This window comes from Neoarthrinium moseri (assembly GCF_022829205.1).
Source record: "Neoarthrinium moseri strain CBS 164.80 chromosome Unknown scaffold22_Wmoseri_CBS_16480, whole genome shotgun sequence".
In the NCBI taxonomy this organism is placed as follows: Eukaryota; Fungi; Ascomycota; class Sordariomycetes; order Amphisphaeriales; family Apiosporaceae; genus Neoarthrinium; species Neoarthrinium moseri.
The window spans coordinates 86,002-111,320 of NW_026055136.1; the positions used below are offsets into that span (position 1 = coordinate 86,002).

Below are 25,319 nucleotides of genomic sequence, written 5' to 3' on the forward strand. Positions count from 1 at the left end.
ATGGCCGACGTCCAGAAGCCCACTGAGGTCCCTGAGACCACCCCTGCCGTCGTCGCGGAGCCCGTCGTCCCTGAGACCACGCCCGCCACCGACGCTGCCGCCGCCACCGAGACGCCCGCCGTCGCGGAGACCAAGCCTGAGGAGCCCGCTGCTGCCACCGAGGCCGCCGCTGAGACTGCCGCCCCCGTCGAGGAGGCCAAGAAGGAGGTCAAGCCCGTCGAGAAGGGCAAGCTCGAGCACAAGGCCACCCCCGCCAGCTTCCCCAAGTAAGTAAACCAACCAGCCAACCAACCAACCGAACCCTGGTTGGGAATCGCGTCTGTGCAAATCAAGTTCTAACACCTCTGAAGGAACTTTGTCTACTCCAGCCAGGAGTTCTGGTTCGGCGGTGACGCCGTCGCCTCCGACAAGCTCGCCGCCTACCTGAAGAACGAGAAGGCCACTGATGTCGCTCACCACGTCGTCTCGTGGGCCTCTGAGACCGGCAAGGGTCTCCTGTTCTACGGCAAGACCGAGGCCAACCCCACCGGCGTCATCCAGTTGGTGAGTCTGCCGCGTTCCACGTCACTTTCATTACTTGTACTGACTAGCAACAGTCTGAGGCCAGCGAGCCTACCGTTGAGGGCAGCAACAAGTTCACTGTCACCTCCAAGGGTCACAAGCACGCCTTCAAGGCCCCCACCGCCGCTGACCGTGACAACTGGGTTGAGCAGCTCAAGCTGAAGATTGCTGAGGCCAAGGAGCTCGCCACCACTGTCACCGAGTCCGAGTCTTACAAGAAGACCCTTGAGACCCTGAAGCCTGCCAAGAAGGAGGAGAAGCCCGTTGTCGCTGCTGCTACTGAGACTCCTGCCGCCACTGAGGAGGCTACCCCTGTTGCTGCCGAGGCCACTGAGGCCCCCGTCACCGAGGAGGCCAAGAAGGAGGAGCCCAAGGAGGAGCCCAAGCGCCGCTCTGCTAGCCGCAAGCGCACCAGCATCTTCGGCAACCTCCTGAACAAGAAGGAGGAGGTCAAGGAGAAGAAGGAGGAAAAGAAGGAAGAGAAGAAGGAAGAGGAGGCCAAGAAGGAGGAGACTCCTGCTGCCACCGAGCCCGCCGCTGAGGTTGCTGCCGCTGAGGCCCCTGTCACCACCGAGGCCCCCGCTACTGAGGCCGCCACTGAGGCAGCCCCCGTCGCTGAGGAGAAGCCCGCTGAGGTCAAGCCCACCCCCACCAAGCGCTCCAGCATCTTCGGTGGTCTGTCCTTCGGCAAGAAGAAGGCTGACGCCGGCTCTGCCCCTACCACCCCGGCTACTGAGACTGCTCCCGCCGTCGAGACCGCTCCCGTGACCGAGACTGCCCCTGTCATCCCCGCCGTCGAGACCACTGAGCCCCTCTCTGCTGAGGTCGCTTCCCCCGCCACTGTCCCCACTGAGACCACCGAGGCTACCCCTGCCACCAACGGTGAGACCAAGAAGGAGGTCAAGAGCGAGAAGCGCAAGTCCAGCCTGCCCTTCGCCTTCGGCAAGAAGGAGAAGTCCCCTGCCTCTGATGAGGAGGGTGAGAAGAAGGCTTCCCCCTTCTCCAAGCTCCGCCAGACCATCAAGGGCAAGGGCAAGTCCACCGAGAAGCCCGCTGACAAGCCCGCTGAGACCACCGAGGCTGTTGCTGAGGAGGACAAGGCCGTCGAGCCCGTTGCCGCCACTGAGGGTGAGGCTGCCAAGACTGAGGAGACTCCCGCTGTTGTCGAGGAGGCTGCCGAGAAGCCTGCTGCCACCCCTGCCGTCGCCGCTACCGCATAGAGAACCTGGAAGCGCAAAGCAGGAAAAGTTCTGTGTCTCGCAGAGCATGACGGCGCCGCTGAGCACTAGCTGCTGAGCCGGTGCCAAAGTTTACGATGTTTTTCATACATTGGTCGGGATCGGATTTGCATTTCCATGATACCCAGTCAAGCGGTTGAGAACAGAAGCGGAGCTAGTCGCCGTCATTCCTCGATCCTGTGGGTCGGGCCTGGCTGTCGTCTGGTGCATGCTTGATGGGGAAGCGAAGAGTTGTGATACATGATTTTGTTTGTCCTCGATGCTTTTTGCATTTGTCTTGTCTGTCATTTCCTTTTTTTGCTGATACCCAGTATACCCAAAGACAGTCATTTGGAACGTTGAAGGAGACCCTCAACAGCGAAACCAAAATTTTCATAAAAACCCAATCATGAAAAGGGATGGAGGAGCATTTGACGGGCGGGATGTTCAGAATGAGGCTGCTCACATTACCTGCCACGTAGGGCGGGAATGTGACAGCTATGGTCATTCACTTAATAGCTAATAAAACTCATGAATTCGGCTTTGCCGTACTAAAATGTCTACCTTGTTGTCTTGGTCTTCGTGTGTAGTGGTCCCTCTAGTGTGATGTCCTGTCTCGTAGTCGTCTTAAGTTGCTGGTAGTCGTGAGTTTGATCTTATGTTCCATTCGCCACACGTTCCAAGTCTTGCTTTGATTTAAAGTCACAAGCCCTTGATATACTACCTTCATCATATCCACGGGTAACCGCGTACCTGCCAGTAGCTGGTGCTGATCTTGGTCTTGTCCCTGGTTGATCGTGGCCCTATTCACCTTTACCCAATATCCATGACTGACATGCTCCATCTTCAGGACCGTTGAAAGTCATTGTTCTTGCTTGGGCTCCTTTGTCGGTGATGCGTCCGTCATCCTGGCCCTTGATGGACTCTAAAGTTCGTGCTGCCGCAGCTCTCCTCGCGTTCAGAGCAGGCGGTCGATGCTGACCAAGAGCTCATACTGCCCGTTTAGGGACCGCCGTGTAGGCTGTACATCACTGCAACCAGTTGCCTCGAAATGGAAGGATGACGATCCCCTCGCTAGCCCCAGTGAACACTCCAGTGCATCTTTGCCCCCATGAAATTTGGTGTCTGAAGACGATGTGAGGATACCTTGCCTCATCGCTTCAAGGCAAGACCGCTCTGTGGCTCTGAAAAGCCATAGACGACTCCTTGTAGTCATTCTAGCGTCCCTATCCTCGTTGCTACTAGCTAATGGCCAGTATGGGGACCATGAGAAGGACTTGCCGCAGGCCGATGACTAACCTAAGAGGGTTTCTTCGCGGCTCAGAGGGGCGTCGGGTCGTTGCTCGATGATGGTTGGCGAGCTCTGTGGGTGATAAGAGCAACTGTACCGATCGTTCTGGGTAGGATATGTGATCTTCTAGAATGTTGACGCGTTTTCTAAGTGTCTGATGGTAGAAATAATCCACATACGTCGGAGGTTCTCAATTTGCTGCGGGAGACTGGACGATGATGATTCTATATTGCGTTGGCTATCGACAATAAGCATGCTAATTCCCTGGTATGATCGTCCCGGTCCACGAATACTGGCTTCCTGTTTCCCGGACGGAAGAATGAGTTGTTTCGTCCGGGAGATCGTTTCATACGCCGAAGCTTCAAGACCAAGGAGCGTTGTCTTCACGGTTCAATCATCGAGCTATGGTCAGGTGGAAACGTGGTTTTATGAGTAGAAGCAGGACCACGTGCGGAGACCTCCATCACCAACTCAGTAACCATCCATAGTCCTCGTTTATTGGTTGATCACTGTGCGTGCAAGTTGTTACGCAGTTTCTTGGTTGCCTGTGACCTACTCCCTGTCAGAGCCCGATTTATGCTGGATGCAGTGTTGGTGGAGGTTTTCCCGAGAAGTGCATTCTGCATCAGCTACGGTCAGTAGAAAAATGCTCTCCTACATCTTGTCAACTCTGGACGTGGGCGTTCTAAGACCATTGGATAGGGAGCCAAGGTAAAGAAACAGTAGCTTGTTTAATTGAACGTAAGACTTGTGTGTAAATGGCAACCCAGAGCGGGCTTGCATGGAATGATGCATTTGTTATACGTTTATAAGGTCCTATAGGAGAAGATTTCCATTGTATTTGTTGGAGATCATGGGCTTCTGCGGCGCCTCGTCATTCAACGTGGCCAATTCCTTCTTGAGGACTCGTGATCTTTTCTCCGATGCCTGATCACAGCACGTTTCTCCGGATTGTCGGAAAGTTGGGCGTGATGAGGTAGGTATCAAAGCCTCAAATGATAAGTCACTACTACGAGTATCTATGCGGATATATATCATAATTCCCACTCATGAACGTTGGTTTGGGAGTAGTTGGTATGACTATACAACACCAAGCATATGATGCGACTTGGCGATGAAGCATCGTCACTATGGGAAGAAGTCATTAGGAAGCGCAATACCATTTAAGCGTAATTAGATACGCTGAGACGGGTTGCATAGTCATCCGGGCGATCGCGTCTGCAAGCAGGCTGCGTGTGTATACAGAAGCCATCACTATAGCAGATGAACAGCCTTCACCCAATCAGAGGGACCTCTGGAGAGACTGGCCCTTCGAGCTGCCCTGGATCTCCCGCTAGCCGCTGCAGATTCCAGCATGCATCCATGCCAAATGCAGGGTCCCACCCGCTGTCAAGGACAGGCCGACAGCGCCCCCCACAGCGTCACTGGCGCGTCCAGAAGCGGACGGTCACAAGGAACAGCCCAGCTCAACCAACCTCAAGCACCGGATCCATCCCTGCGGGACCCTTCGGGTTTCTACTAGACAGCTAGGGTATGTTCGCGACGTCCCGCGTCACCGCCTCTGCTGAGACTCCAGTCGACTTGCGTCGGTACGGCAGCATCATTCTGATTGTTTCGTGTGTTTTTCTTGGGGTGCCAGAGAAGCAAGTCTTTCAAAGGGATACCGGAGCTGCGCTCCCAACTTAGTCCCCGTACGAGAAAGACCGAACGGTCGGCTCCAAACGCGCGTCCACGATCCCCGTTAGTATGGAGCAATACGCCGGCAACTGATACACGAAGCCGCATACCGCTCGGAGGGCAGAAGTCGATAAGAGAACAACGCCACACCCGAACAACAGAAGAGTGAAGGGCGGTTGTAAGCCCCAAGGACGGGACGGGACTGGACGGGAAAAGGGAGGGAGGGGCCAAGGCAAGGAGGAGGAGGAATACAAGAAGCAGCAGCAATGCCCGACTTCTTCCCCTTCATCCCGGGCAGCGAGACCAGCCGCACGGCGCGCCAGCACGCCTCGGACTCGTCGCCGCTGCTGGGCCGCTTCCGCGCCGTGCCGCGCACCTCGCACCGCCAGCGCTCGTCGCAGCATCTGCGCGGCCTGCTCGCCGCCGGCGGCGGCCGCGGCAGCGTGCATGTCGGCTACGGAGCCCTGGTGACGGCCAGCCTTGACTCGGAATCGGACGACGGCGGCTCCGACTACTACGACAGCGACGAAGATGACGACCACTGGTGGGATCGCGCCGCCCGCGCCGTGGGACGCAACGTCAGGGACCTGTGGGTTGCGCCACGGCAGGGTGCAGTCCGGAAGGTCGTCGAGAGCTGGTGGAGGAGGTGGGGGATGCTTGTCTTCTTGCCGGCTGGCCTGGTGAGTACTCTGTCTCCTATAGGATGAGGTCTCAGCGGGGCCACAGTGATGTATAACGGGGAGACTTGACTGACGGGCTTGTTGTGATCTTTAGGCAGTGGCATGGTGTGCCATCCCCTTTCCGCAGTATCCGCTGAACCCCGATGATTCGGATCGCAACCCTGGAAGCCAACGGGACCACAGAGCCCCAGGTCACGGTTCGGCGCGGGTGCAGGTCAACTTCTGGTTCTTCCTGTTTGTCTACTACGGCTTCTACAACCTGACAGCCTTGATATGGATCACCAAAGTCTTCAACCTGTACAGCTTGAACTGGTGGCCGTCGACGCTGGGCTTCCCGCTCACCGTGTCCATGATCGCGATGTTGAGCATTGCTGCCCCTATCCCTGTCTACATGGTGCCTGAGCTCAACTTTCTGACAATCCACAACACGGCGTGGATCTCTTGGACCTTCATCATCATGGCGATGCCAGTGGCGATCGCCTTCTGCATTATGATGCTGCACGAGCGACACCTGGGGCTGCGGCAGTCTCTATCCGACACCCAACGCATCTTTACCTCGTCGTGGTGGACCGGCGAACCCGACTCTGTCTCCTCGCGGCCTAATCGCCGGCGTGCTGGCCTCAGCAGCAGCTCGTTTGACCCAGACTCCATCTTGCAGACATCGCCACCAGCCCGGGGTAGGATACCGGCTGTGGTGCGCCGCAACTGGCTTCCTGCCAGCTTTGTGCGCTTCGTGTGGTTCTGTCTGGCGCTCACCGTCGGTCTTCTCGCCTACCTGATAGGAGAGGCGTACGCCGAGATTTACCTTCGCACACTGCCGCATAACAACCTGGAGACCATTGTGTACGTCTATAGCTGGGTAGTGACGGTCCACCTGCTGGATGCCTTGACGGGTTGGATCTTGGGCGCCAGCGAAGGCGAGAGAGTAGGAAGCTACCCCTTAAGCTGGATCTTCAAATTGTGAGGACAACAGACCCGCGCATGACTTTCACCCCTTTCATGATGCTAATTCGTAATGCAGATATTTCATGCTGACCTACCAAACCTACGTTCGCGCCTTATACGCGCGCCTTCGCTCGCCGACGCAGTTCATCATGCTGCAGATCCTCTCGTCCAGCTCGCTCATCATCCTGGTCCCCATCACCATGTCGAGCACCTACCACCGGATCCTGGGTTTCCTCGGCCTGACGACACAGTCCTATGCGTCGTACCAGAAGCTGCGCATCCGCGACGTCTTCATCCGCTTCCTCGCCGAGAACGTGAGCATGCTGACGTTCCTGGGGAGCATCCTGGTGCTCCACTTTGGCGCAAACAAGGACGTCTATCCGTACTTTGCCTTTGACGAGACGGGCGACGAGCGCTCGTACGATTTCGGGCTCACCTTCTACGCGTCGGGCATCACTTGGGCCTGCGAGCTGATCGCGGGGATCGTGCTTAGGGGGCTAATCCGGTGGATCTACGGCGTGAATGCAAGTGTGGAGGGGAAGCTCGACCTCGCGGTCTGGCCCGAGCTGCTGCCCACAAGCGTAGCGGTGATGCTGCATGTGTTGCAGAACATGCTGTTCTCCATCATCCGGTTACATTTCCATTGAGTTGGATGGGTCGCCAGCCCGTCGGTCGTGTTGGGGACGTACGCAGTGTTACACTTGGGTAAATGTTGGCTTTCGCCCAACAGGGCCTCCATATATAAACACTACGTGGGTTGCGCTGCCCAGTTCTCCTGTTCTTTCAGGGGATTGGCGCAGCTGGCAATCAAGGAGGGTTGCATCTGTTTGGACCTTGCACGGGTTCAGCTTTGCTCGCTTGCTGTGGGAGATGCCACCGGTGGCCAGGTCGGAGGAGGATGAGGAGATGATTGATTGCTTGTCGGTTACTTGTTTATTGATTGCTATCTGCTCGCCTAAGATGCCAAGGGTCCATCCCATAGGACCCTGGCATGGGTGGGTGGAACGAATGATACCCCGTCTAGAATCCCTTAGTATAGAACGATTAGATATCCCAGCTACACACATAATAATAATGGAGAACTGCTTTTGCACACCCGAGGGTCTTACGAGTATGTGAAGGGCTGATCTTTTCAAGGAATACTAGCTGATACAACACGGAGTGCGGTCTAGAAGCTGCAGTCCAGCCGACGGAGTCATAGCTGCATAGAAGCGGAGACTCGGAGCAGGGACTGCACAACATACTGCATGCTAATCGGAACGCCAGCTCAGCAGCTAGACACTTAGCAGAGTGATCAGAAGATATGCGCCCCAGAGTCACCGGAGAAATTCGTGGCTGCGACGACAGAGCACGGAGTAACACCAGGTGGGCTCGCGGTCCAGCGTAGATTAATTCGTTCTAGTTAACCGGCAGACCGGTAGCCCGGAGATTGGGACTTATTTACCGCCAGAGCTGTCACTGAAGATTGACTCCAGATTAGACAACTACCGATTCGGACGAGTGCATGATGCTGTCCAACCTTGCGGCCCAGACCGGGACCTGCCACTCGACATGTTTGGTTGCCGAAGGCTGGCAAGTGCGTTATCAAGGCCATCAACACTATACAAGATGATGGAAAGCCTCGCTCAAAATTGTACCAGCAACAGAGCAGGTCGAAGCAGCAAAGTCCTTCACTAGTGAGCACAAGCTTCCAAGCGATGGGGTGTCGATGTAACGGTCACTGAGATGCGCCTTCGAATAGAAGGCCGCCATATGGCAAAGCAAGGCTGTCCGTCATAGACTGATTAACTTAATCGTCCATTTCGCGATATAGACCTTTGCGGGCCATGATGGCGGCATTAGACTGCGATCCAACGTGCTTTTGCTCCGGCAGAGACTGGCGGTGAGTGACACCTGACTCGTAGCTCAGGTACTTTGTGTTAGGTCCAAACTGGAGCGTTTTCTTAGTAATTCGAGGAGGCTAGCCGCTCGCAGAGTTCAGCTCTGGGAAATGCCAATTTCCTCGGCTTCGGGTGTCGGGTCTGAAGGACGGTAGCTCAGGAACAATTCACAGCACCTTGTTGTGCCTGTTGACATAGCATCACAGATATTTGGCATACAGAAAAGCCGCCTGCTGCCACCTGTAAGCTACGTTCATGGAAATCAAATAGAAGAACGGAAGGCTAAAGGTGACTCAGGTCGCCGATATCGCCGATATAAAACATTTCGAGTGTCCAAGTTGATATGTTCTAGGCAACAGTCTTGCCGTTTCAAGTATGGACTTCGTTTGACCAGTATCGGGTAACTATAGTGCATGCTGGCTTATACAAGCAGACATATCCGAAGAAGTAGTCGTTGGGATTTGAAGGATCACCGTGGGCCCGTCCGCATCTGGATGCAGCTTGAATCCAGACCCGGCTTACACCGAAAACATGTTGCTTGAGGGAAAAAAAAAAAACCAAGGACACGGCTCTCTCATCCGTATCAAAAGCAAGACTGCCCCACGAAAGCGCAGAGATAGCTCACGTAGTTGCCTAGCTGTTGAATGAGTTTGCACCACTGTGACTACGGCTTAAGGTTGTTGGCTGTCTCGTCACACGGGAACGACCTCCGATATTTGAAACAGCAAGCAACGCGATCCATGACGGCAAGGGCTTGCGCGTGAATCATTTGTCAATACATCTGTGCTCTTGGAGATCCAGGCAGACCGCAACTCGCAGTGTGGTTACACCACTGCAGGCCGCAGACTATGTGGCCGTGGGCCGGGAGCCGTTAGTATCGTCAGGGTCGTATCAGTCATGGCCGACAGGGCCAAACGGATGAACTGGATCAGACTGATTCGCCTGACATGGATGTTTGAGGCGCAAATAGTAGAGCCCCATGTTGACAGGCACCAAGAAGCAAAAAAAAACCGGGACGGTCTCAAGAGCCTGGAACCATCCGGCACAAGGGCCAATGAGCGGTGCCATCAAGACAGCACTCCTGGGAGCTTTCAAGCAGCGAGTCGGAATGGTCGATAAACACACCACCCTCGACTGACGGGCCCAGTCTGGTTATTGGGTGAAGATCCATGGAGCTCAACGAAGATTCGTCCGACCGCAGGCCTTCGCGAGATGCAAGGTGGCCGAGGGGGGAACACAAGGGAACACGACGAAAAGCCCCAATGGAGATGAGCCTTTCGTGTGGGGGAGAACCGATGGCTGACAGATGCGATCGTCCTTCAGTGGGAGAAAGTTGCAGGCAAGGCGGGGAAAAAATTCCCGGCCAGAACTTGCAAAGCCACTTACACGTAACACAGCCATCCACATGGCCAGTTATTTGCTCCGTAGTCGATGACGTTACTCTTCGTATTCTAGTTGGACATAGGATGTTATGTGCGAACGTGCGGCTATCGTATCATTCTTCAATAGTGTATCGACTCACCCATCGCTAAGGCTGATGTACGTTAGTCCAAAGTTGACATGTTTCGGGTGACTGGTGGAGGAACGGAGCTCCCTAGAGCTGAGGTGTAGTGTATAATCCGCACATGCATGGAACCTCAAAAGATGGTTAGCAACCATCATGCAGGGGGTGGCGGTGATTGATACGCTATCACGTACGTGCAGGTCTACTTCAACCAAGCTCCAGCGACTGGCACCCTGATGGGTACCGAGTATCGCCAGATCGCCAGATCGCCAGGGACAGCTATACGATGCTGGAGAGCCTCCACTTGTATGTTTCTGCACCAGCTAGTCACAGCTCACAGCTCACAGCCCTCTCTCGCGCGCTCTCTCTCGATCCGCCGGCCGGCCGGCATTCAGGTTGTGCGCAGACTCTGGTGAGACCGGCAGTTCCATAATAGGCCCTATTGTTCCCCATATGTGCCGACGTGCGCGGCTGGACAAGCGTCCCAGGGGAACACGGATGAGTCGTGAGAAACCGCTTCACCTGCTCATGCCGCTTTGAGCTGTTTCAATTTGGACCCTGGGCGAAGCCTGGCTATAGTACCAAGGTAAGGTACAACAAGTCCACACACCCACCTAGGTAGGTAATGCCAACCCACCTTTTCTTGCACATGCTGGCAATGGGTGCATACCCAGTCTGCCAAGGCATGGCCTCAACACACAATCGTACATACATACATGCAGCAGGGTGCACGTTCTTGCGCCCACCTCATGGAGCGAGAAAGCGTGTGTGTCTTGGTGGTGCCTTACCGCCTCTGCTCTGAGGGCCTTCGCATACGGTGCAGCCCGCTGGGCGTCGCGAGAGCGCTCAATCAATCAATGGGATGGCGGGCGGCCCCCAAAGCAGCCGACGGTCAGAAAGTGGCTGCATGCGTCCTAATTCTCGTTCGGCATGGTGGCATCGAGAGATGGTGGGGTTGGCTGGACCTCCCCCTGCAATACCCACCTACCTCTCCCACGAGGGGCTCGCCATTTGTCTTGACCATTACTTGATGGCAGCCAGAGAGCCCGTTTCAAGTGCTGATGACGGTGGATGATGATGGCGATGGATGGGCTGCGGCCTTGTCTTCCGAGAGAGCCCAATGGCATGGCCACCTGGCAACGCTGGGAAGAAGCCCCGGAATCCTGCCTATCGTGGTTAGAGAGCGCGGTAGCCGGGGGAGGAGGACGGCCGCCTTGCTTCTACTATGTACTAACTTGAGCACTACATTATCTAGGTGATGTAGCTATCGTCTAAGTACAGTACAGTACAGTACAGTACAGCAGCTATCGTCAGGCACGAACGGCGGCGGGCGGCGGGCAAGTTAAGTTTCGGGTTTACCTAGGTAAAAGGGCGCCCATTGCGGTCGTAGTTAATTACCTTGGTACCCAGCAACCTAAGTTAGTTAATAAGTTGGGCAACCCAAGCACCAAGAGAGGAAAACCCCATCTCGCAACGGCGAGTCCCAAGAGCCTAGCGCGGGGCAGATGGGAAATTCAAGGCTCGCGGCGTGCAAAGACGTGATTGATACGTGAAGATTTTCCTATCTGTGCCCCCCCGCCAGGCGCCAGGCAAATCACAGCCCGAACTGCGAGCTGCCCGCGCATCCCACTCTCTCACGCCTCTCCACCCCGGCGCAACACCCAACGCTCCCAGTCGTCCCTCTCTCTCTCTCGTGTGCTACGGCCTAGCCTTGTTTGTTTTCCCTTATCCGGCCCGGCTCGTCGCTCTTCTCGCAGCAAGCCTGCCTGGCGGGGAGCGAGGAGGGGGAGGAGGAGGGGCAAAAATAAAAATGAAAAATAAAAAATACAATCAAGTGATAGTCGTGATAGACCCGGCAGTGCCCAAGCCCGCGCGCGCCGCCCAGAGACATATTACCGGGTCAGGGCTAGGCCGCCGTCTAAGTCCCCAAGTTCCCAACTAGGTACCCAAGGTAATTCTGTTCCCGTCAAGCCTGCCTTGCCTTGTCTGAGTTGTCACTCTCGCTGTGCCTGTCTCACCTGGAACCCTGTCCGTCCCGGCCTTCCTCTTCCAGATCGACTCCCCCTCGGCCGCCAGCCAGCTCGTTCGTGCCACACCCCAGGCCGCGCTTCGAAAAATTTCTCCCCGGATACAGATACCGCTCTGCGTCTGCCACCAGCTCGTCCCCTTCGTCCCCTTCTCCTCTTCTCTTTCCCTTTTCTTCACAATGAGTGCGCCTGTCCCCACCGGCAGCAGCGCAGATTCCGTGGCCTCGAACCCGTCCCAACCTGCCGCCGCCGCCGCCGCACCCGCCGCCCTCGATGCCCCGCGACGAGAGCCCCCCGCCGCCACCACCGGTGCCGCCCAACTCGCCGGTCAATCGCTAACGTCGGACCGCGAGGACACCAAGAAGCGCGTGCTGGCCGCGCTGCGACGCTTCCCCGACTTCCCCATCCCCGGCATCCAGTTCATCGACATCCTGCCCATCTTCCAGGACCCCAAGATCTTCGACGCCCTGCTCCAGGTCCTCGAGGCCGAGATCAGGGAGACCCTCGGCGCCATCCCCGATGTCATTGTCGGCCTCGACGCCCGCGGCTTCCTCTTCGGCCCCTCCCTGGCCCTGCGCCTGGGCTGCTCCTTCGTCCCCGTCCGCAAGAAGGGCAAGATGCCTGGCCCCTGCATGACCGCCTCCTACGAGAAGGAGTACGGCGCAGATTACTTCCAGATGCAGTCGGATGCTATCAAGCCGGGACAGAAGGTCCTGGTGGTAGATGATATCATTGCCACTGGTAAGTACAGGTAGCCTGGTCGCCAGGCCGTTGTTATCAGTTGTGCTGCGTTCCCGCTTGTTATTATACCTGCAAACCCCTACGGATAGCCGACCTCTGGGGCCTAGTCAATTGCGCAAAGCCCGTTGAAGTCTAGTACACCGGCCAAGCGACTGCGGATAATGCTGGCCCCTGGAGAGTCGAAGGAGTCGCGAGATCAATGCACTCTCGGAGTTGACTTTGTAATTCCAAGACCTATTAGCCCAGGCCCTCGAGGTCGGGGGAGCAAGTGCTCCTGACATGAGCTCCGCGATGGAGTGACGGAGTCGATGTCAGACTACACCTTTTGTCCCTGGCGTATAATTCCCCAGAAGGGGTATATACGAGGAACCACAAGGGATCAAGCAGTATTCAGACGGGCGTCGTTGGTTGTTTGCCTTGATTTCAGGCTCTATCAGTGGCCGCTTGTTCTCCCACTAATACACTCTCGCAGGAGGATCTGCCGCTGCCGCGGCATCTTTGGTCAACCAACTTGGCGGCAACTTGGTGGGGTATCTCTTCATGATTGAGATCGGCTTCCTGAAGGGCCGAGACAAGCTGGGCGACGTCCCGGTCATCGCTCTGGTCGACTCGGACTAAAGCCTTTTCATGGCAAGAGTGTGCCCCGTCTCGTCGCCGTTGGCATCTTCAACAACGTATAAGCCGCCCAGTTCAACACCTTCTACTGAAAAGCGAAACGCAATAATGACTCTTTCTGTAATAATCGATGCTTCCCGAAAACGGCGGGGCAGCAACGTGATAGACGTTGGGAAATGTGGCTCATGCATATACCTTCCGCCTCCTTCGAAACAAAAAATCATCACCGGAGGTAGGGCAAATCTTGACTGTCGCATGGGCTGGCGTTGGGTATAGGGCCGTCCAATGCTGGATCGGAAAACTCGAGCGTGTGCGAGGTTCGCAGTTAAATAGATGCTTGTGAGTTGCCATTATACAAATACAAAAACTGCCTTTGCTCCAAGCAGGGCCCATGATTACTCGGCCAGTCTGATATTTCTACCTGTGCAAGCCCTTGGTACTCTATTGCCCCCTGTCGACGCCGCATTTTGTTCAAACGTAAGCAAGCTCTAATGTCAATGCCTTTTGGTCTCGGTTCTTAGTCGTACTATATCTATTCATGTCACTAAAGCCACGCGCCGAGTTCGTGCGTCGCTGGGGTTGCAATTGAGTGTTTCTTACGATTTGGATTTGATTCAGTATATCTCATCCTATAATGCCAAGTTCTATTTCTTCACTAAGCTAAATACGAGCCCAAGAACCTGCCGCGTTTGATCGAACGCACTCTTACACCTTCGCCTGTGGTCCAGCCCCCCTAGGTACCTTGTCAACGACGCCGACATTCTGCAGCCCCGGAAACCCTCACCTTCACCCTGCCATCCTGCACGAGCTGAGACGGCCATTACGCCAGCGGGAGGCGCCTCGTCAGCCCTACGAATGCAACTTTGTGTCATGAGGAGTGGGAGGGGCAAGGCATACCGAAGCTGGCTGACAGGGCCAGGTCCACCAACCAGACCCAGGCTTGGCTGTTTGCGTGGCCGGCAGGTTCCAGGGGTAATAGGCTATCACTGTCTGTCTTGTGGGTGGAGGAAGGTATGTTGTTGAAATAGACTTTTGGCGGATATGAATGAGCATTAGAGCGGTCGAGGCAGAAGCTACGGGGCACGAAAATGTGGAGGTAGAGTTATCATCTCGTGGAATTACGGTCGTGTCATTGTCTATTCTACAATGTTATACATATCGAGGCTGGCCGGGTCCAGGGGTTTCCATTGCCCATGACGAGCGGAATGGTGCTGATGACCTAGTGCACGGGGGCGATTGGCACCAATAGAGATCAATCATCATCAAACTCCGCGTCGCCATCCTCCTCCTGCTCGTAGATCTCCGAGTCCGTATCTTCAGAGCTGTCTGTTTCAGGCGGGTCATCTTGCCCGGCCGGGTCGTCCCCAGAGATGTGTGAGGGGGTATCATCATCTTCCTCCTCGTCCTCTCCGCCGTGCTCCGATGCGGGCGCCTTGACGTCCTCGGCGAAGCCCACGTGCTTCGGGGTGGAGGACCGCGACTTGACGGGCTCTTCCAGCACGTCCCCACTCCACGGCTTGCACTCCTTCACCAGCTCGCCGCAGCGCAGGCAGGTCCAGCCCTCCCCTTCTTCTCGCTCCAACCTCGTGGCCAGGCAAACGAAGCAGTAGATGCAACCGCACGGGGCGGTCTCGTACGGGTTTGTGATATCTGTCTGTGCCGAGCCTATGACTCCGCCTGATGCGGCAGCTGCGAGAACCTCAGTCTCGGAAGTGGCCGAGTTCTGGTCTTGGTAGCATATGGCACACGTTCTCTCGGGGAGAAACGCGAGTTCGCCCTGCTTGGTGCTTTTTTCGTCATCCGTGTTGATGTGGACGATCTCCTTGGTCTTCCGCCATGTCCTGCTCAGCCATCTTCGCCACCGGTTGATCCCAACCAAAGGTAGTACGAAGAGCAAGAACTCAGTGAAAGCATGCCAGACGAGCTGCCGGTTAAGATACTCGAATGAGACCTCGCGGCTGACCTGGCTGGTCGGGGGGACTAGTCGTAGCCGCAGAATTCTGTCGAGGAGTGTTCGATATCTCCCATGTAGCAGAAAGACAAGGAAAGAGGCAAAGGCAGCCAGCGAGTGGACAGTCGTTAACCTAGTTGTCATCGCCGAGAGTCTGTTGACCCAGGGCGTAGGAGGGTCGTAGCCATTATCCTGGTCCAACAACCAGTTCTCCCACTTAGTCCAACCGTATTTACCTCCGACGGTGATAAGGCCGTACAATGCCTTTTGCCACCTGCTAGGAGGTACCAGGACTGAATCCGACCGTCGCGCATCGGAAAACTTCAGGTTCTGTAGGGCAGCGCCGTACGTAGCGTCGTGGTCCCATACGGTGAGCTTGAAAAGTATAGCTCGAAGGGCCAAGATGATCTCTGCTGACCAATCATCTTTAATGTTGCCGTTGAAGTATTTGAGGGCGTCGCCGACTTGGTCGCGCAGCAGATCGACGAGCTCCTCGTCCAGGAGCTCGGCGTCGACCTGCCCGACCCGGAATGCAGGCCTCGTGCCCTCTCTCGAGGACAGGACCTCCCACGTAGATAGAGACGAGGCACCGAGGCGGTTGAAAGGGAAAGGCAGTCGCGATACCTGCGACCAGGCGCGGGATGCGTCGCGGCGCGCGGCGATTTGCGCCTGCGTCTGTCGTTCGCGAGCTTGTCGGCGGGCAGCCAGGCGCTGCTGGGCCTGGGCAAAGTTGGTGGAGCTCATCTGGGGAGCATCGCCAGAGGAAACGCGGGCGGGGGGGCTGTTCTCCGTCTCAGTGCTTTCGCATCATCTGGTCGCGCGACGGTGAGGGTTGCTGTTCCGGCGTGTAACGTTGATCTCAGCCTGCGAGGTAGCTGATGGGAAGTGCGCCGAGCATATCACCTTGGCCCAGCGTGACGTTGTGAGCAATGGAGCGCCGGCTTTTGGGCAGGCCGAGGTACAGCAGAGCTGCAACCCCAATGCCCATCAATTGGCCGGCTAAGGGAAGAGACCCTGACGGCCCTTCGGTGGCGCCGGACCCCCGTGCGGTAAGGTTAACTCACAGCACTTTGGGGACTTGGGCCTGCGTGTGGTTCCCGGCTAACCAGTTCGAGCATGACAAGCAATACCTGGCAACAGTATGCACTCGCATGACTATGCGAACAGCTCATCTCTGTTACGGCCAAGAGCAGCCCCAGGTGACCCTTGTGACTCTTTGTCGAAGCCAACTCATCATCGCTATGCGTAGGCGAAGAAACAAAACCAGCCATGCACATCGAGCTCAAGCTAACATGGACATTCCGCTCATGCATATTCCTGCACTTGCTGGCCGTGGCATGGCCAACTCTGCCCTGCTTGTACGAATGTGGATACTCCGCACTCGCGGGGCCCGTGGCGGCCGGGGAGTTGTATCAATGCCAAATCATCAAACCTTTTGTCTGGGAACCAAAGATATAACTTGCATCAAGATTGATTCTGCTGGGAAGCCGTTGCAGGCCGTGGTGCATATCGAAAGACGCACCCGCGAGGCCAATCATTTGTCGGCTGGAAATGATAAGGGCGGCTGTTATCGATCTTGGCATCTGACATCCCGCACCAAAGACTCCCGAGTGAAACTACGTTAATGTAATTGCAGCCGTCGAGAATGGGAGTCTCCGCTTCGCAAGTCGACTTCGTCTGGTTACCTATGTGGGCATTTGGAGGCGCCCAATTGAGCCATGCGCCCGCCGCTCGTAGTTCTAGAAGCCAAGGAAAGGACCTTCCATTCCTGAGCAGTGCGGATGGCGCGTGATAAGGTTCTGAGGCCTCTTTCAGCGTCCGTCGAGTTGTGGAAACTGACCCACGAAACAAGCCGCACCGTTGCCCGTGCAGTTTGTCAGCCGCTCATTGACGTTGTAGGTCAGTACGTGCTAGCTCGAATATGCCATGATTTTGCGTGCTTTCTATGTCTTGGGTTAAAGACAACGGTGAAGAGTCGGTAGAGCACAGCCTCAAATTACGTCTCAGCCCTGCAAGCGAGTGCCGAAGCCATACTCTCAGGGTCTACTGAGTCCAAACGAAACAACGCTACGAGGGCAGAGCGGGAGAGCGGTCAACCGTTAGACGTCTGATTGTCTTGCCGAATGTGGCTTTAGTCTTCGGCCAGCCCAGCCGTTGACGCGGGTGTCCATACTGCCTCCGTGGTGAGTGGTCAGCATTTAGTCTGCCTGCAATACAACCGCATGGTCCTGGTGCACTGGAGGGGAGTACCCTGTCTGTAGGATCGATTCCCGACGTTGGAGATAATTGAAAGGAGTCAAACGCGAGACTGTCATCTACCCTTGCCATGTTCGAACCAGGCCAATGATCAAATCTCACTGGCCGTCCTAGCCATTCCACGTCGTATGGACTGCGGTAAGCAGGCGGGGCGGGCTCAGCTACCTGCATGGTCCTCCTACCCATGAGCCTCGCGTCAGTGAGTATCTAATGAGAGTCTCGAAATGTACTTTCCGACGCTTTCCATTGCGAGATCATTGTGACAATTGTCCTGCAACATATTGGGATAAGAAGCTGCAAAGGGTTCAACACATCTGTTCCCGGCTCCGCGGCGTTCTGCCATCATCCTATATTATATAACCAATGATCGCCGCCTGATCGCTAGGCCAGGCATTGGTTGAACGTCAGGCTTACGCTATCTTCTCTTCTCCTGGTCAAATGCCGAACTTCTCGAGAAATGAGGACAAGCGTTCGAGCCGCGAGGCTTCGGATGCATCAACAGCTGAGGGTGAGGATGCGAAGAGACACCCACGTGCCAGGCCGTCGATTCGGGTCTCGCGAGCCTGCACTCAATGCCGATCAAAGTTCGAAAGCCACTTTATCGTTCAGCACGGCCTGGGACTGACATTGGATACAGGCATGTCAAATGCGACGGCTCCATGCCGGCTTGCTCGCGTTGTAAAACGGAGGGGTTGCCGTGCTATTATGCCAAATCGAGACGTGGTATACGAGACCCGAAGAAGCGAAGCCTCATATCAGACAAGCCTCCTGTGCATCAGACGAAGCTTGAGTTGCCGAGGACTACGTTGACCCCATTTCAAGGCCAATATGCGAAGGAGTCTATGTGCTGCGTTGTCGACCGCGAAGCGTCCGTATCGTCGTTGTCCACCGGGGATGTCCTGCTGGATGCATTTTTCACCTATTTTTACCCCAGTCATTCTATAGTACTTCCAAGACGCTTTTTTCTCGAATATGCAGAGTCAAATCCTGACTCAATGACCTTCCTACTGTCTGTGGTCAACTACATCGGTTCCCTGTATGTTCCCCAGAGATCATCTGAAGACCTCAGAGAGGCGGCCTTCTCAGCCGCTTGCGGACCTCTCCCCATGACACCCCAATCGGTACAAGGCCTCCTTCTTCTCGTATCCGCAGCAATGGGAGAGATGCAGTTCGACTACCAGAACCATTGGACCGATAGAGCGATATCTATGGCTATGGCTATCGGGATGCAGCACAGAGCATTTGCGGACTCTGCTTCAGATGCAGTTCAGGCAGAATGCTATCGCCGTGTCTTCTGGGGCTTGTACTTTCAGGACTGTACAAGCGAGTCTCGAGTTGGAGCGAAGGGGACGTCTCTTCGACAGGGCGCTTTTGACGTAGATCTGCCATGCGAGGAGTGGGAATACGATGCAGGGGTAAGTCATCCACGTGGTTCGGCCTTGATTGACTCTATAACATAGGATAGAGCAGTTACTAACTTGAGCTTCCAGAGAATACCGCCACCTATATCTTTAGCCCAATACGATTTACAGAATAATCTTGGAAGCGGCGAGTTCTCTTCGTGGACATACCTCATTGATATGGCCCGGATATCGAGCAATTTGATACTTCCCTACCACGATGCTCCGAACGAGAAGAAGACAGAACTGTTCGAGAGAGCAGATGCGTTGATATGTGACTGGCTGATCAGAGTACCGCAATGGAAAATGGACCTCGTGGACGCGGGCGGCGTAGCTGATATGATTCTCTTCCACGCCATGGCTTTCGCTCAACAGTAGGTACCCCATTCTGTTATACCTTTACTGAGACTAAGCCGTGCTCAGAAATCGCCTCAGAATACGACAATGTGCCTCAAGACAGGGGTTAAATTTACGACAATGTTTTCCCCTGGGGCCAGCTATGGGCCCACATCGGCAGGCGCAGAAGGTCAAGGGCTTCGGATGGAGTGCCATGCCCGTCGAGGTGCAGGCGGCCAACAGCGTGTGTAGCCTTTTCCGACAGTCTTTTCCCATAAGGAATTTGAGTCCCCGGTGCCTACCGGGGCTGCTCCGAGTGTCTTTGGCCTACCTGGATGCTTGCGTCTTCCTGGGACTCGACACTCCGGCCTTCAGGGAGAAGCTCAACATGCTGCTACATATCATGACGGTGCACGGGGAAATATGGGCCATCTCGCGGAAAGTCGCCGAGGAGGTCAGGGAGGTGGCCAAGGAATACTCGTTAATACCACAGTCTCCCGCTCCGAGCTCCTGTGGAGAGATGTGGGTGCCTGGCGTGACTACGGGCATCGCTTCTGACGACACCCTACAGACGAGTGATTTTGATTTCTCGATCTTTCCTGATATCAGTCACCTTGGCGACTGGACGGGGAGCCAAAATTCCCAGGCACCCTTAGTATAGGGGAAATGATCTTGTCATCCGTGCCGAAAGACCGGCGGTGGAATTGCCAAGGGTATCAAGAGAGTAGTCAATTGAGCACCCAATGATACATCATCTTCCTCTGAAGTCCCAAAACAACCCTGAGATCATTCAGGTGTATGGCAATCAGACTTGAGTCGGCTCGCAACGCGCTCCAAAATGAAATCGTATACACATGGCCCGAAAAATAAGAAAGCCCACGATGTATTATCCCTCATGTAGGTATTGAGCTAATATGAAGCCATGATAAACCGTATATGCTTCTTCACAATTTACCGACTCGGGAAAAATGTTAGAGCCTCTGGACAAGCACGGTACAACTGATAGTAGGAAATCTGCTAATGGTATTGGATCTTCGCCAAATGGTCCCAATCCAACACCATTCTACCTAAACAGACACTGAAGTTTCAATACCTAATAATTTGGTGAATTATAGGTGTCGGTGAGACACCTTAACTAAGAGACTTCGCACATGGTCAAAGTGAGGAACTGTGCTCTGACATGAGTTTGTAATCGAAAAGCTGACTACTAACAGACAAACAAAGGTTTGCAGGTGGGAAAATAAATAAAATATGCCGATTGCTATCGTGATGCCCAACTTGGTTGCCGAGGCAGGGGTTCCAGGGTGTTTTCCTCCAAGCTCCCCGCGTCTAGAAAACTTTTAGCGTCCCCTGAACCCTGCGCTCTAGCGACTTCGTGATGGTCTGGCGGTCGACCAGAAATACATCATTTGCAGGTTTTCCCAAGGCATGCTGAGCAGCCTTGGATTCAACGCTGGAGTGACACGTTTCAAAGGTCCTCTACCGGTGCAAACGTGAAACAACTGCGTTTGGCAACAAAGGCACCCAGCGGATTCGTTGCGGCATCGTAGCCTCCCCTGTGGCTGCCCCGCCATTATCCTATCCATCCTTACACTCCCGTTTCCCCCCGCCTTTCGCAGTCGCGGTCAGAGAGACAACCAAGCAGCACGAGCGACGATGAGCTTCGCGATCGAGGTTCCAGGAGAGGCGAGCCCCCTCAGCCTGCAAGAGCTGTGCCGGACCCTACAGCTGGCCACATCGTCTCAGGACTACAGCCAGCGCCAATCCGCCGGCCAGCAGCTGTCGTCGTGGGAGTCTCACGTCGACTACTACGCTTCTCTCCAGCTCGCGTTCCTCGACAAGTCCTTGCCGCACGAAATACGACTGCTCGCCATCATACAGCTGAAAAATGGCGTCGACAGGCACTGGCGTCACCATACGCTGCAGAACAGTATCCAGCCCCGCCAGAAGGAGCAGATCCGATCGAACCTATACCGAGGCAGCGTGGGAGAGGAGGACAAGCAACTCGCGCTGCACAATGCCCTGGTTGTTGCGAAGATCACTAGGATTGACTTTCCCCAGGCCTGGCCCGATGCGATGACCAACCTGGTCAGCCTGTTACGGGAAACAAAAGACGGGAGCCCTGGGAACCTGTCGGGCGCCCTCACAATCCTCCTGCGCGTGGTGAAAGAGCTCGGAACCGCCCGCCTGAGAAAGTCCCAAACGGCACTACAATCCGTCACGCCGGAGCTGGTCTACCTGCTCGGGGAGATATACACCAGCAGCACGGCGGCATGGACCGCGTTCCTGACCAGCGGTCAAGGCGACGAGGATACCGCTGACTTCGCCATGCAAAACAGCTTGACATCTTTCAAAACACTCCGCCGCCTTCTGATCGTCGGCTACGAGTTCCCCCACAAGGATAACACAGTTCAGCAAGCATGGAATCTGTCTCAGTCGCAGTTCGGTCAGTTCCTTGGTTTTGTCAGCCACGACTCCCCGATACCCGCGCCATACTTGGAGATCGTCGGAAAGCACCTCATGCAGTTTACCAAGCTCCATCTAGAAATGGCACAAGCCCACCCGGCTAGTTTTGCCTCGCTTCCGAACTCTTTCGAACTCGTGCGGTCATATTGGGACTTAGTTGCCAAGTTTGCCGAGGTCTTCACGAAGTCTGGCGGACTGCGTCAAGGAGCCAGCACAGCGGATGGGGAGGCCAAGTCCAAGATGGAAGGCCCCTTGCTAGAAAAGCTGGCGCTCAAGGGCTTGCTGCTTGTGCGAGCATGTATTAAGATGGTCAACCAACCGCAGCAGACGTTTAGATACCGTTCGAAGGAGGTCAAAGAGGAGCAGTCACAGCTTATCGGCCAAGTGAAAAATGACCTACTGAAAGACGAGTTCATAGTACAGATGGCCAATATCATCATTTCACACCTTCTGATCTTTCGCCAGGCAGACCTTGATGCTTGGGAAGAGAGCCCGGAAGAATGGGAGCAGCAAGAGGAGGCTCAGGGAACCGCTTGGGAATGGGAGGTTCGACCTTGTGCTGAAACCGTGCTTCACTCACTCCTCGTCAGTTACAAGCATCTCTTAGTCCAGCCGCTTCTGGCATACTTTGAGACTGCCAAGAGTCCGCAAGCCAATATCATGACGAAGGAGTCTGTGTACACTGCGCTAGGCCTGGCAGCTCCTCATCTAGAGAAGCAGTTCGATTTTGATGACTTCTTGAGATCGACTCTTATCAACGACGCACAGCAGCAAGGGCCGCTGTGCAAGGTGCTGAGGCGCAGGATCAGCATTCTCACCAGTCAATGGGTTCCAATCGGTGTATCCAAGGACAGCCGGGTATTGATTTACGAGATCTACCGACATTTCCTTAACCCAAATGACCAAAACAACGACATTGTCGTTCGTATCACGGCTGGAAGACAATTCAGATTGGTAGCGGAAGATTTCCAATTTGAGGGACAAGTGTTCAGCCCATACGCCGAGGGCGTTCTCACAGAGTTGATCAAACTTCTACACCAGACAGACATTGATGAAACCAAATTGGCAATTCTGGACACGACCAAGGCTATCATTGAACGGATGGAAACCTATGTCAACCCTTTTGCAGACCTAATTGTCTCCGCTCTGCCTGCCATATGGGAATCCGAGACCGATCTTGGCTACATGCTGAAGCAAGCAGTTTTGACAATCCTGCAATCGCTGATAATGTCTATGAGGCAGGAGTCAAAGAGATTCCACGCAATTACCGCCCCACTGATCTTCGATTCAGTTAAAGAGGATTCAGATGTCTTCATCTATCTCATCGACGAGTCGTTGGATCTATGGACCAATATTCTACATCAAAGTGACACTCCATTGTCGCAGGAGCTTTTGAGCTTAATTGAACCAGCCATAAGGCTGCTTGGTGAACACACGGAACACCATCTCATATATCTTACCATAGCCGGCTCCTACATCCTGTTGGCCCCTGAGGTCATGCTCGAGGAGCGTTGGAGACAGCCTTTACTCAAAGCATTGGGCGACACGTCTACCTGGCAGCATGCGCGTGACCAACAAACCGTTGCCAGCAGGTATATCGACTTTTTGCTACGCTGCGCTGAAGAACTCGGCAAGATCGATGGGCTTAAAGTTGTCATTCAGGACATGATGGCTTGCGGTTTCTTGACGCAGATGTTCGAAGGAATTCACGATGCCTACAATGCACACCAGACGTCGGGGCCGAATAGGAAACAGCCCAAAGTCAACAACCTGACTCTCACCGACTACTTCGCTACTCTCTCACGCATCGCCGTGATCGATCCCAGCACATTTGTCGACATTCTTACGTCTATCGGCCCTCTCGACCAAGTGTGGCCCTGGCTGAGTGCTGAGTGGTTTTCCAACTTCGACTGTATTTCCGACGACAGGCGACGAAAGCTGAACCTGCTTGCCCTGACCCGACTCATGGAGCTCGGAGAGCCGATGCAAGGGCTTGTTCTCGCAAAGCTGCAAGACTACTTTACCATGTGGACAAGCGTCATTGCCCCCATCCTGGACGAGCAGGACCCCTCGATCGATCTACTCGTCCTCACGGATGGGCTCGAGTCTACGGAATGGGATACGCCCAGGGACCTGCGGGAGAGGGCGCTGAAGGAAAGCGACCCTGTCAGTCGGGTCAACGCGTTGACTTTCGTCAGAGACACGCTGTCCGGGTTGGTCCAGAGAGTAGGCGACCAGGCTTTCCAGGAGAACTATCTCGCCAACGTGGACTCGGACGTGGTTGGCAGTTTCCAGAAGCTCGGCACCCCTCAGTCCAGGTAGGGAATACAAGTGAGCTGCATGACAGTGAATGGCGTCGCCGAGAATCGTGAGCTTTCTACCATGTTTGCTTGCGTACCGTTGCATTGCCCCCGAGTAAGGCGGCTCATAAAATAGGTTGTGCCTTTTTCTTCAACGCAAATCGACCACGTTGGTCTGCTATTAGACGGAGAGGCGTGAGCATATGTGATGATGATGGGTGGACATAACAGATTTTATACGCTCTGCGGAGAACAGATGCGCTGTAGGGACTATACCATATTGGCACGAGACCAAGCCTGCCACCAGGTCAACAAGGTTGGGCTGCTGTGTAGCGTTCGTAGCAGACTAGACAGTATATAGATCATAAGACTATCTAATCGTTTGCCACTTCACTGCTCGGCTGACGACCGAGGCTGGCACTCACAGGGACGTTATTGGCCGACACCACTCACTAGCCAAACCAGAAGTCTCAAATTGCCGGTTTGAGGCTGACCCCAGGTTCAGGCAGAGACATGCATCTTCGCGCGCATGGCGATGTTGCAGCGTGAAACTGTAGTGGGTGTTTGCCGAAGAATGAAAATTTCGAAGGGGAGAAGACAAGTAATGGAGAGCGGAGAGGCACGCCGCACGAGATCGAGATACCTTCGCTCTGCGGAGCCGAGACTGTTACTGATGAGACGAGACGGGACACATCCTCTCGCTCATGCGACACGACCTACTGAGACATGGATTTTTTTCACGACCTCGAGCTAAATCCGAGTGTCTGCATACTGGTCACTTGTTGCGCACCAAGTAACGTAGTCATTATCTTGATCGGGAGGGTGTTTGTATGATATCACGCAACTGCCCTGTATTTCCTGTAATGAATTGGGTTTGCGCAAAAATCTCTCTGCCTTGGCGACAGTAATGTAGACACTGTTTCTTGCTGTTTCATATAATGCCAGCACGAAGAAGCTCAGGCTGATGTCTTCAATGCGTTGCGCGGTTCGTACAAAGGTAGGCATATTACACGAATTGCCATCCGTTGTCAATGTTGTACGGCAACACCTAACTTGATACTGCAGGTACCACGATGAATGCTCCAAAGATAAGGCTCTGCGGGAATCCGACGAACCCACGTGGCATATTATGCTTTCTGGTACAGTGTTAAGAGCCAAGGGAAATAGACGAGTCGGCGGCACCGAGCCGGCTAAACTTGTCACCCTCACAACATCAGATGAACTCTCCCAATATCCCGGGACCGGGGAAGCATTTATCGAGTTTTGATACGAGAAGTTTTGGATATAGGAACGGCGGATAATGAAGAAGGCCCGACCTAGTAAACAGCACAACATGACTTGCTGTCGCATTCTAGACCACAAGCCACAAGACCGGTGCCTGAGTCAGGGTGATGTGATACACGGGTCCATACTACCTATGTAGATAACAGTAGGCAAGCCGGGCAGTGGAAGCGGAAGTGCGTGCGTGCAGA

At 54.8% G+C, this 25,319-nt stretch overlaps 6 protein-coding genes across 6 annotated transcripts; 5 read left to right on the forward strand and 1 right to left on the reverse strand.

Moving 5' to 3' along the window:
- Positions 1-1,781, forward strand: JN550_006344 (uncharacterized protein; the record flags this gene model as incomplete). The annotated part of the gene is made up of 3 exons (XM_049318072.1): positions 1-266; positions 351-543; positions 597-1,781. 3 exons carry the CDS (start codon positions 1-3, stop codon positions 1,779-1,781), a joined length of 1,644 nt encoding a protein of 547 aa, XP_049171563.1.
- Positions 1,782-5,012: 3,231 nt separating this feature from the next.
- On the forward strand, positions 5,013-7,018 carry JN550_006345 (uncharacterized protein; the record flags this gene model as incomplete). The annotated part of the gene is made up of 3 exons (XM_049318073.1): positions 5,013-5,426; positions 5,521-6,386; positions 6,448-7,018. The coding sequence occupies 3 exons, from the start codon at positions 5,013-5,015 to the stop codon at positions 7,016-7,018; spliced, it is 1,851 nt and encodes a 616-aa protein (XP_049171564.1).
- Positions 7,019-11,961: 4,943 nt separating this feature from the next.
- JN550_006346 (uncharacterized protein) lies at positions 11,962-13,141 on the forward strand (the record flags this gene model as incomplete). Its single annotated transcript, XM_049318074.1, has 2 exons — positions 11,962-12,523; positions 12,996-13,141. 2 exons carry the CDS (start codon positions 11,962-11,964, stop codon positions 13,139-13,141), a joined length of 708 nt encoding a protein of 235 aa, XP_049171565.1.
- Positions 13,142-14,390: 1,249 nt separating this feature from the next.
- JN550_006347 (uncharacterized protein) lies at positions 14,391-15,833 on the reverse strand (the record flags this gene model as incomplete). Its single annotated transcript, XM_049318075.1, has 1 exon — positions 14,391-15,833. The coding sequence occupies one exon, from the start codon at positions 15,831-15,833 to the stop codon at positions 14,391-14,393; it is 1,443 nt and encodes a 480-aa protein (XP_049171566.1).
- Positions 15,834-18,340: 2,507 nt separating this feature from the next.
- On the forward strand, positions 18,341-19,742 carry JN550_006348 (uncharacterized protein; the record flags this gene model as incomplete). Its single annotated transcript, XM_049318077.1, has 3 exons — positions 18,341-18,760; positions 18,836-19,119; positions 19,169-19,742. 3 exons carry the CDS (start codon positions 18,341-18,343, stop codon positions 19,740-19,742), a joined length of 1,278 nt encoding a protein of 425 aa, XP_049171567.1.
- Positions 19,743-20,737: 995 nt separating this feature from the next.
- On the forward strand, positions 20,738-23,869 carry JN550_006349 (uncharacterized protein; the record flags this gene model as incomplete). The annotated part of the gene is made up of 1 exon (XM_049318078.1): positions 20,738-23,869. One exon carries the CDS (start codon positions 20,738-20,740, stop codon positions 23,867-23,869), a length of 3,132 nt encoding a protein of 1,043 aa, XP_049171568.1.
- Positions 23,870-25,319: the final 1,450 nt, after the last annotated feature.